At 45.9% G+C, this 11,625-nt stretch overlaps 1 protein-coding gene across 2 annotated transcripts; it reads right to left on the minus strand.

Annotated features, from left to right (window-relative positions):
• Positions 1–210: 210 nt before the first annotated feature.
• TEX48 (testis expressed 48) lies at positions 211–10,102 on the minus strand. Of its 2 annotated transcripts, none has more exons than XM_070251225.1 (5): positions 9,995–10,102; positions 4,823–4,929; positions 4,470–4,592; positions 1,836–1,964; positions 211–669 (listed from the first exon to the last, which is right to left on the minus strand). In XM_070251225.1, exons 2-5 carry the CDS (start codon positions 4,824–4,826, stop codon positions 566–568), a joined length of 360 nt encoding a protein of 119 aa, XP_070107326.1. In that variant the 5' UTR covers positions 4,827–4,929; positions 9,995–10,102; the 3' UTR covers positions 211–565. The 2 variants fall into 2 exon arrangements, with proteins under 2 accessions (XP_070107326.1, XP_023484510.1); XM_023628742.2 differs by lacking the exon at positions 9,995–10,102 and adding an exon at positions 9,146–9,992.
• Between the last annotated feature and the right edge of the window lie 1,523 nt (positions 10,103–11,625).

Below are 11,625 nucleotides of genomic sequence, written 5' to 3' on the forward strand. Positions count from 1 at the left end.
CTGAAGGATTTAGGGGTAAAGGGACGTGATGAGCACAATTCACTCTCCAATGGTTCAGAAAACAGACGGAGAGAGAGAGACGAAATGATGAAGCAAATGAGGAAACGTAAAGATTGGGTGAATCTCGGTGAAAGGTAAATAGGAGTTCTCTGTACCGTTCTTGCAACTTTTCTGTAAGTTTGATATTATTTCAAACGTAATAAAAAGCTGTCCAAAAAGTTAAAAAAAATTGTTTTAGGTTAGTTAGATGTGACAGTATTTTTCAAAACGATAAGACACCGTTTGGAAGAGACTCCTAGGTAAGGGGGAGGGGAAAAGAGGAGGCACCCAGTCCTGGGATGCAATCACGGACTTTAATTGGAGGCAGCTCCTCCTGCAGTGGCTTTTTCAGGAGCGGAAGTGACTCTTGCTCGCGGCACGGGGGATGGCTCAGACATCTTCTCCTCCTCCTGGGGGAGTTTCCGAATCCGTCTTCATGACCTCTGTGCGCCGCCCTCTTCCTCCTGGAGACGCTCCAGCCGCTGTGCAGCCTCAGAGACCTGCGTGGGGCTGCTGACTAGAAGGCTCAGGGTCTCCCAATGAGGCAGGGCTGGAAGGGCCAGTGATCCCGGGAGTAGCGGTTTAGGTTTCTCTTGTAAAAACCTCTTTGGGAATCGTGTATATTCAGATCTGAAAGAAAAAAGGAAAAAGTTATGCCGGGCAAAGACTTTGCATTGGGCCTGGCTGGACTGTCCTGCGTGCCTCCATCCCGGGTCATTGTCACGTTGTCTCCATTACCGTGCGAGCCAAGCGGACTCCAGCCTGGGACGCGGAAGTCCTTTGTAATAGGGACAACTTTCTGCAGTAGGTTTCGTTTTGTAGTCCTTTGGTGCATTCAGCAATGGGAGGGTGTCTTGCAAAGTGCAGTGGCTTGGAAAGTTGGGAGAATTGGGTCCATCCTGGTTCTGACACTAATGCCACTCCTTGGTTTTGGAAAGCCCCTCCCCCCAGTGGGCCTCAGCCTTCCCTGTATGATGAGAGGCAGGTTTGAAAACTCGGTTCCGTGGAGCCTCTGGGGGGTGGGGAGGGGAGATGGAGGGGATGGATGAGCTAGTGGGACTCCCCGCCCCCCATCCTCAATTCAATTACAGCACGACCCCTTTGTTCTTTTACAAAACTTAGACTTTGTGTGAGATTTTGTTGCCAAAGACAGTTTAGCTTGTGGGAAGTCTGAAATGGCTGCGCTCGTTGATCCTTTGCTCTCAACATTCAGCCTCGTGGGGCGTTCTGAGCTATGTGAGGTCACCCAGGTACACAGTTGGTGCCCAGCCATGTGACTCCATTCCTTCTTCCTGAATGTGCCCGCTGTCCAAGACTGGGCTTCTGTCCTTCCACGACCCAGAGGCATTTCTCCCCCAACTGGAGTATGCTCAATCCACGAGAATTTTCTGGCATTCTTTCCTTGCCAGGCACCTGGCTGGGTTTGGGGGGAAGCCAAACTGACGTGGCCCCTGCCCTCGCGGAACTTACTGTCTGGTGGCCGAAGCAGACATTAAGCAAACAGTGACTCAAAAGACACATCTCAGACAATGCCCCAAGGACTTGGAAGGAGAGCATGGTGTGCTCTTTCCTCCCAGAGCCCCTCATGTCATCCCCAGCTCAGAGCATCACACAGGCGGGTTTGAGGCCCCCAGACCCTCTCTAGTGTATTCTAGCTTCCTGATAGGAGTGGTCCGTCCATCCTTCCTGTCACCCCCCCCAGCTTAGCTCAGATATCACTGGAGCTTGGGCATCAGGACCAGGGCCCCTCCCCTCGGGGTTCTTGGCCAGGGTTAGGATCTCAGTTTGGCACTCACCCTCAAGCTCACTGCTGCTGACAGCGGAGGCTGTCTTTGCTGGATGGACCAGCGGTCGTCCCGGAGGCAAGGAGGAGGCTGCTGTAGTGTGCTCGGGATTTTGTGGGCCAAGTTCATCCTTCTGCAAACCTGGCAACGATAATTGCACGTGGTCATGTGGGGAGGCTCAGAGGAAATGACGGCAGCGAAGGCGTTTTGCCGACTTCCAAGGAGTGCACACGGGCCAGTGGTGGCTAGTATGGGTTGGGGAGTCCCTGAATCTACCTCCTTCAGTCTTCTGAGTTCTCCCCCTCATAGGCAGGTATTGGATTCAAAATATGTATTTTGCTTTTTTTTGGTGAGGAAGATTTTGTCCTGCGCTAACATCTGCTGCCAATCTTCCTCCTTTTTGCTTGAGGAAGATTGGCCCTGAGCTAACATCTGTGCCCATCTTCCTCTATTTTGTATGTGGGACACTGCCACAGCGTGGCTGAGAGGAATATGTCAGCGCCCGGGATCCGAATCCGGGCTGCCAAAGAGGAACTCGTGGAACTTTAACCACTCAACCATGGGCTGGCCCCAAAGTATGTATTCTTCTTAAAAACTAAAATTTTCTTTTTTCCTTTTATAAATATAATACATATCCATTATAGAAAACCTAGGAAATATCTATGAATAGGAAGTAGGAAAGAAATTTCCCAAAGCCCCCTCCTCTCAGATATTATCACAGTTCCAGTCTTTTCCTATGCATATATATATTTTTTTTTTGGTGAGGAAGATTGGCCCTGAGCTAACATCTGTTCCATTCTTCCTCTTTGTGCTTTAAGGAAGGTTGTCATTGAGCTAACATCTGTGCCCATCTTCCGCTAGTTCGTATGTGGGATGCCAACACAGCATGGCTTGATGAGTGGTGAGCAGGTCTGTGCCTGGGATCCGAGCCTGAGAACCACTGAAGCGACTTTAACCACTGTGCCATTATATTATAAACATTTTTCTCATGTCACTACATTTTAAGAAATAATGGTTGCATAACGTTCTGTTTTATAATAATTCAAGATTTACTTAACCAATGTTCTCTTGTTCGATGTTCGGACTGTTTTCGAATTTCACTACTACAAATACTGTTGTGATGAATGTTGTTGTATATAAGGCTGCATTTTATATACTTGTAGATTCCCGGAAGTGTAAGATTTTGTCAACAGGCTGAGCGGTGTGGTGTGATGGAGCAGACGGCTCTGGCCTTGACCTGCTGCGTCCCTCGAGTGCATTGCTTCACCTCTCTCTGCCTCTGTTTTCAGACTTGCAAGGTGATGCATCCATTTCGGATAATCATGACCACTTCTTCGAGTTATCGTAGGCATTCAATCCTAACATTTTCCTGGTGTGCAAGCTCTGAAACGGTCGACGATTTATCTGATCACAGCTGGGCCCCGGGTGCCCAGACACGGCCTTGCCTGTAATAGGCACTTCATAATGATCATTATTATTATCTTGGAAAAAGGGATTGTTGTTTTTAAGCTTCTTGGTTTTTATTGTGAAACTCCTTCCAGGGGAAGTATTTTAAAGACCCTCCCTATGGATTTCTGGCAAAATATGCCATGAGAATTTTTTCCTTGACGTTGTATTGTCCCATCTCTCAGTGGGACTGTGCCAGATGCCTGGCCAGCCCCCCTGCCCCTACCACTCACCACCCCACTGTGTACCTGTCAGTCCTGGCTTTGCCTGATCCTGACAATAATGATGCTGTTTTTTTTCTGTTTGAAATTGCTGATTTTGACCCCCCAGCCTTCTCCACTCTGACCTTTTGTCCTGGATCATCAGGAAGGACATAGTTGCAGACTGAAGGCCAGGATGCTTCTCTCTCTTTCTCTATCTCTGACCTTGCCATGGCAGCCTTGGAACCCATGTGTTCCAGATGCCCTGGCCGAGGATGAGAAGGATGGCTGATGTGTACGAGACTTTGCGTAAACAAGAAATACACTTTCATTTTGTAAACCATTGAGATTTCAAGACTCATTTGTTTCAACAGCAGAGCCTGTCCTTCCTGACGAGTACTCGTATATAAATTCCATTTGTGGACATCTGTTGAATCTCTACTTTGTTCTGGCCCTGTGCTTGGTGCTTAAATATATTATGTCATTCATTCCTCCCAAGGACAGTGGAAAGAAAGAGTATATTATGAATATCCCCATTTTACAGGTCAGGAAACTGAAGCTCGGAGAGCGTGGTTAAGTGACCTGCCCAATTCTGTGGCAGAGCTGGTTGGAAGCAGCCCCGGCCCCAAAGGCAGAGATCTTCCCCACTGTCTTTGTAGCCTTCAGCCAAGTGCTTCTCAAACTGTAATGCACCTTCAGGTTTCCCTGGGAGTCATGCTGAAAGGCAGGTTTTGACTCAGTAGGTCTGGAGTGGGGTCTGAAAGAGCTAACCAGCTCCCGGGTGATGCTGATACTGCTGGCCCCTCGATCTCACTCTAAGGATGAAGATTTTAAGCTCTGTTGTTTATTGGTTCAGGTCCTTAGCCCCCCAATCCCCACCTCATTTTAGGTTGGAATTATCACTCAAAAACTGAAGCGAATCTGAGGGTCTCTCAGCAGGAGGGAGATGAGTAAATAAGGTCTAGAGAAGCCAGGCAGGCTGTTCTTGTCTGGTACCTACTGTGGATCGCTGACTGTTGCTCTTGGGTTTGACTGGAGGTCTTGGAGTCATCTATGGACTGGGGCTCCTCACAGTGTCTGCAGCACAGACAGAAGATCTTTGAGGCCAGGTTTTGGTGGGCTGCTGTAGGAGGAAAAGGAATGAGGGCTGTGGGTTCTGAGGTCTGAATTCCAGATGCCCACTGGAAATTTACTGTGCTGGGGGTCTTATTGGGGCAGCCTCTCCCAAGGTATAATAGCCCCCCTCTCGCCCCAATTTCTGTAGCTCCCCACGGCCAGCAGGTCCAGGCCCTTCTGCCTAGGTCACCATCTTTTTTTTTGGCCATTTCCCCATTCTATCCAAAATCGTCTTACCCATGGAAATGCGTTGAAGCGTCTACTCTGCCAGCTTTGCCTGCAGGGTGCCTTGTTGGATCGGTTGATCTTGAATTTGAAGCCAGCTCCCTGGGCAGGGCTGTTTCCTAAATAAACAGAAGACTGTGGCTGAAGAATGCCAGTCCTTTACCTGTGTTCACGCTTCAGAGAGGGTCCCACTGCAGCGAAAGCCCAGCTCATGCTGAAGTGCACATGAACATGGTCAGCTGGTAGATACATCTCTGTTCTCCTCATTCCCAGGTGCACGTTCTTGGGTAAATTCCTTAACCTTCTTGAGTCTCACTTTTACCATGGGGAAAATGGGACTCATCATGCCTACTTTGCAGAAGTAAAGGGTTAAGTATATGAATAGTACCTGTGGTACCAGGTACGCAATAAATACCACGTCAATAGTCTTTCCATTTCCTGTCTCTTCCCTTTATGTGGCTTGTTGGCTCCAAATTATTCCGGCTGGTCCAGGTCCCACGAGAACACGGAGAACATGGTCATGAGGCACCATCTTGTAGGTTTAGGTCCTGGTTCTGCCACTACCTTGCTGCCTGACTTTAGGGAAGTCCATGCTGTTCTCTGGGTCTCTGGCTTCTCATCGGTAATAAAAGGAGGTTAGATTGGCTGATCTCCTCAAAGATCTTTCTAGTTCTGATGGTTCAGAATCAGAAAGCCTTGTTTTAGTCCCTTTTTTTTTTGGTCTCTAGATGCTTCCTCTTCATACTCCCCTTTCTGAGGCAAACCCCCTTATAGGAAATTCTTATCACGGTGTTGGTTAATGTCCGTCACAATACCCAGTTCACTCTGTGAGTTATGTCCCTCATGGGACTCGCTTCTCATTTTCTCTACTGCTATACCTGGTCCACGCCACCATCATCTCTTGCCTGAATGATGGAAATCGCCTCCTAACTGACCGCCTTGTTTCTTTTATCCTTGACTTCTTAATAATGAATACAAAATCTTTAACTTCCTGTACATAAGCTCTTCAACATAGCACGATTTATATACTGTGGTCAGATATATCTAGCAGGCTAGACACACACAGATGTCCCCATTCTGTGGGATCCTTGGAGCACGAGGGGTACTCACTGCGTCCATTGAGCCCCAATCTCTAATTGTCTTTTGGATTGCTGCCAAGTGAGTTTTCCAACATGATTTGAGCTCTGGTGTATTTCATTGAGCTCTCCTTAATGAATTTATTATATTTTCTTAGGATTTATAAGCAAATAGAAATTTATATAAGGCATTTAGATCTTCTGTTTTAGGATGCCCCATTTAGCAAATATACTTGCCATTAATATGCTTATTGTGCTGCTTGCTTTAGTTTCAATTTTCTTCCTCTACTTATATAAACTCTTGTCTCCAGGGGTTTTGCTTTGGTCTAGATTGCCTTGTGTATGTTGAATGTAGAAGGAAGTGTTTCATAAGGAAGGAATGGAAGCATGGATCTGACAAACCCTCCCCACAAGTCAGCCCTGAGAACCAATGGTTGGAAGTCTGTTAGACTGGTGATCAATTTGTATAAAGCTAATTGCTAAGAGTTTGCCTTGAGTCCCTCCAAAGCATGAGCACATGTTCTGTCTTGTTAATTCAATGAAAGGAGGTCACTTTGCTCAGCCTATATTCTGGAGTCAGTGATTTCCAGGTCGTGGATCCTATGGACTCCTTTAAGTTCTCCTTGGCCAGGGAATTCAAGACACCATGCATAACTACAAACTGTAGTGTGTTCTTTCCTGTTTGTCATGGTCTCATCTACATTAAAGTTGCTGCCTCTTTCTGGAAAAACTCCTGCTTCTCATATATACTCCCGCTGCGTGCACTGTCTTGTGCTGATCCTAATAAATAGCAAAATTTCGCTAGATGACTTAGAATTCCATTGGCCATTACGGCAAACTTCCAGTGTCAAAAATAAGAGGTTCAAGAGGAGCTCTAGAAAAAAGAGAAGATGAGAACACCAGACCTTCAATAGAGGGCTTCTTTGATTGGTATGCTCTGGGCTCAAAAAGAAAGTAAAAAAAAAAAAAGGTCTCACTCCTACACAAACCTTCTGAAACCTCCTTTCTTTGCATCTCTCTTTCTCTCTCCACCTAGCTTTTTCTTAACCGCCCACTGACTCTCCTCTTGTTTCTTTCCCCAACTGCCTAAGTAAGCTTTCTTCCTGGGGCATTTTTCTAGAAAAGAATAATGAACATTGCACAATATCCTCCTAAAACTCGTATATCAGAAGGTGGATCTAGAGAGGCTGAGTTTAAATTCCGGGTGAGAGTTGAGTGGAGGCAAATATTTAGAATAATCCCAAATTTCAGAATGACAGGAAGTTGCTGCATAATTCAGGATTCTGTTAGTTACTCTGTTACTTATTGCCCTGAATTATTGTACTTGTACCAGTTAATTCACTTAATTGTTGACCTTCAACAGTGGGGCAAAATGTTTAAAAGCAGCAAGATGGAAAAGACCAGAAGATTTCCATAACCCCTCGCCACACGCATAATTCAAAAAAGTGGGTTTGAGAAGGTAAGAATAAGAAACACACCACGTAAACTATTTCATAAAACCTTTCTCTTCAGGGTAGATTGGGCAAAGATTCCAAATTGCAAACAAAATCAAGATGAATCAATAGAAGATTGAATATACTTCAGGACACTTTCAAAGAACATTCTAGGGCAGACCAACACCTTAAGTAAAGGGGGCCTTTTCTTCTCTTTTTGCTGCAGGTTCAGACCTGAAATAGAGGACTTAGATAAAATAAATTAGAATGGGAATTGCCAACTTAGATCTCCTAATCATTTTCAAAGAGTCCTAAATATTTAACTAGAAATCGAAATAACCTTATGGCCTCTTGGATAAAACAGTTGGCTCCTGAAATATAAAACAGGACTAAAAGATCCTCTGTTCTTAAAGAATCTGGAGCCTGTGGATAAGGACACGGATTTGCTATGAGCAGAAAGACCACTGGAGGAACTCATGTTCCATAATGGTGGAAGGACAGCCATCCAAATCTGCCCAGTGATGCCACTCTGAGGAGAACTTAGCACTCAACACTTTCCTATCCTTCCTCTAAACTCCCAAGGGAATTGATCATATAGATGGACAAAAATACTGTTTGCTTCTTGATAGAGTTTGTTTCTTATATGGAAATCAGACTCTTCAATGTCAACTAGGACTAAGACTGATTGTTCTGTATGACGAATACTGGGACCATTCTAAGTATGGTCCCCCAAGGACCCTCAATGGACTACATCTTCTTGAACACAGCATTGGCAGGAATACCCACAGGTGGAGTAGACTTCTGAGGATGGTGAGTTCTCGATAGGAGCTGGACAACTTGCTCATTTTCCCTCACCAAATACTGCAGCCCATGCCCTGGGACTTAACCAACCAGTTGAAAATCCTTAGCTCAAGTAATTACGGATATTAGAATACCTGTGGATTTTATTTTGACTAATCAAGGGGAGTATGCACCATTGCTCGCACTTCATGTTCCACTTGGATTAACGCCACAGGTGAGGTTAATCTACATGTAAACCCAAAGAAAAGCCAACTTGGCTGTCTAAAGTAGACCCAGGGAATCATCTGAAATTTCTTTTCTTGGTCACGCCTCGGAAATCGTGGGTCATGATTCTAGAGTGCCGTTCAGACTCTTTTTAAAATACTTTTAATTATTATTGTTTGCCCCATAGTCATTCAGTGGCTGTTGTCCAGAGGGTCAAATACTTTTCTGCAGCCACTGGCTCAACATAGGGTTCCACAAAGACAAAAACAAGAAGACCTCAGGCTGGCTGATGCTCAAACTGAACAGATCTCTGTAAGTGGGAAAATGGAACTGTGTCTTCAAGGAATTTCAGCGACAGTGGTGAAGATCTGGACAGTCCTTGAGGCTCTCTTCTGCAGCTTTGGTTGAAGGCAGGCCAAAAGGGGGAGACCAGGAATAAAAAAGAAGTTCCCACACTCCTAAATAAAGACCGATTACTCTGCAACTATGGTCATAGGTAGTCACCAGAACCCGTTTTAAACCCATATGGTCTATTAATGAAACTCATCTTGGTGACTGCTCTCCTGAAAGCAATGGACACGTGACAGTGTTACACTTTCACAGCTGATCGTTTCCATTCCTAAGCACTCCTCCCTCTGAAATACCACTGCTTGTCCATCAACTCGACACCTCCCTAAAGACCGTGTATATCAGCTATTAGCTTTGCTCGGAGACTCTGTCATAGAAGCATAGTTTTCTCGTATAACGAGAAATAAATTGTTTTTGTTTCACCTATGGAATGGTGGTCTCTTCCTCTAAAGCAGCTTACGTATAATGAGTACCTTGGGTATTATCCTATGTTAACATGCAGCAGAGATTTGAAACGTAGCCTTGTCTGAGTCTAGCGCCGACACTTTCCACAGACCTCCTCCACCCAGCCGTTTCACGAGAACGAGGGAGTAGAACCACTTCCTCCTCCCAGTGTTGGCAGCAAAGAGTTATGAACTTTTGGACCCTCTTCAGAAATGGAAAGGTTTTAGGGAGAGCAGAGCAGTGGTTACAGGCACATTCTTTGGGATATAATTCTTAAAGATCTACTACTTATTAGCTGTGAGATTTAGAAGAATTTAATCTCTTTGAACCTAAGTTTTCCTATCTGTAATATGGGGATGCTAATAACAGTATCTACCCTAGAATGTGGTTGTGAGGATTAAATAATGTTGGAAAGTGCTGAGCACGGTGTCTGGCAGTCGGTAAGTACTTAATAACGTGGATGGTGGTGATGTAGGAGGAATCTGGCTGGGGCAGGGTGCGGTGTGGGGTGTCCTGCACTACCACTGCCCTCCTCTAGATGGAAGCAGGAGCCAAAGAAAAGGGCCCTGGGGTTATCCCTAGTGGGCTGTGAACTTCAGGTCTCCAGTGACCCCACAGCACTTGGACCAGAACAAGAAAGATCAGTGAGGTCAAACGGGAAGGCTTCTGGAGCTGGAGGAGCCCTCAGGGGTCACTCAGCCATAGAGGGAGAGACTGGGACCCAGAGAGAGAAACAGAGGGGTCCAGGTAAGTTAGGGGTGGCGTCTGCTTCCTGGAGCAAAGCGAAAAGGTGCCCAGCAGTGATGGAGATGTTGTCCCTTTAAGCACCGAACAAATCCCCCTCCGGCTCTCAGGTCTGACCTTTGAGCCTCGCTCACCTGCAGCTGGCAGAGTGGAGGGGAGGCTGTCTGTGACGTCACAGAGCCGGAAGCAGGAATGTTGTGGACTGGGGGGGTGTGACTGGCCCCCACAGGCGGGGAGGAGGGGGGAGGTCTGCTGACCTCTCTCCAGTGGTCCTCCCCTCTCTTCATGATGCCGTGCTGTCCTTTGGGGCAGTGGACCGGAAATCCTGGTGCCTCTTGTGAAGGCATCTTGAGGACGGCTGGGCCAGAAGGGGGCAGCGTGGCACGGGACGCAGACCACCTGGGTCCGCCTTCGGTCTTGGCACACCAGCTGGGTGCTAACCTTGGGCAAATGGACTCCACGACTCGATTTCTTCCTCTTTAAAATGGGAATAGTAATAATTAAATGTCCTATATATATTTTTAGGATTAAGTGAGATCAGGTAAACATTTCACATGGTGCCTCGCTGTCGAACACATGCAAGAAATGGTTGTTATTAATGATACGTGCAAAAATAAAGGAACATTCTCTTCCCAGTCGATCTTTCAGGAATGTACCTGAAAGCTTTATTCTTGAGTCCTCACAGAATCTCTCACCATATGGGACACACTTTCAGTTCCTTTATTTAGGACAACCAAGTACTATTTGGGGAAGCCAAATTAGGTTAAAATGTTCTCAATCCGTGCTCTCTTTGGATGCTTATGGAGGTCACCTGAGACAAAAGATACAGAAGAAAGCACAGATTCAGCACCGTTTTGGAAGTCCCGGGGCGGGGGGGCGCGGTAGGAGTTGAGGTGGGAGGAGGATATGACCTAACCATCGCAAATATTTAACAGTCCTTTAAACCTCACTTATAAAGCAACACTCCTAAGTGGTCATATTGCAGCTGCTGAACTCTGGCTCCAAGTGTGGTTCATCCGAGGTGTTTGGGAAACCTAAGGACGCCCTGGGGTCTAACTCTAGATACATTGGAATCCTTGGGGAGGGCAAGCCTGAGCATCAGTATTTTTACGCTTTCCAGGTTCTTTTAGGTAACCAAGCCTGAGAACCAACTACTAAATTACATTGTGGAGCTTGCCAATGATCCACTTGAGCCGTGGTTCTCGGCTCAGGCTGTGCATAGCCTCGCAGGAGGAACTTTAAAAAAGGGCCACGCCCAGTGTCCGCTCCAGGCCAGTAAAATCACTATTTCTGGGCATTGGTAGTTTTTAGAGCTCCCCAGGTGACTTTTTACCCCTTTAAAAAACAGTTGAGATCTAAGTGACACACATCATTCTGTAAGTTTGAGATGTAGGACGCGGTTTGATACTTACATATCGTGATATGATTACTATGGTAGTGTCAGCTAACACCTTTATCATGTCAATTAATTGTCATTTCTTTCCTGTGTTGAGAACAGTTAACATCTAGACTCTTAGCAACTTTGAAGTTTATAATGCAGTATGATTTTAATTCTCGGACAGCGTTGGAACCACCGACCGACAGCTCAAATTAAAAAAACCCTAAATTTTCTTGATGCTGTGTGAACGGATCTTTTAGCTTTTCAGGAACAGCGTTGTACATGGATTCAAAAGGACTATTCTTCAAATAACTTAGAAAAGGAAATAATCTACTCTGGAAACTTGTGTGAGTTGAAAACCGTGAAGATGCTGAAGTGAAAGATGTG

This window comes from Equus caballus, chromosome 25, assembly GCF_041296265.1.
Source record: "Equus caballus isolate H_3958 breed thoroughbred chromosome 25, TB-T2T, whole genome shotgun sequence".
Lineage (NCBI taxonomy): Eukaryota > Metazoa > Chordata > Mammalia > Perissodactyla > Equidae > Equus > Equus caballus.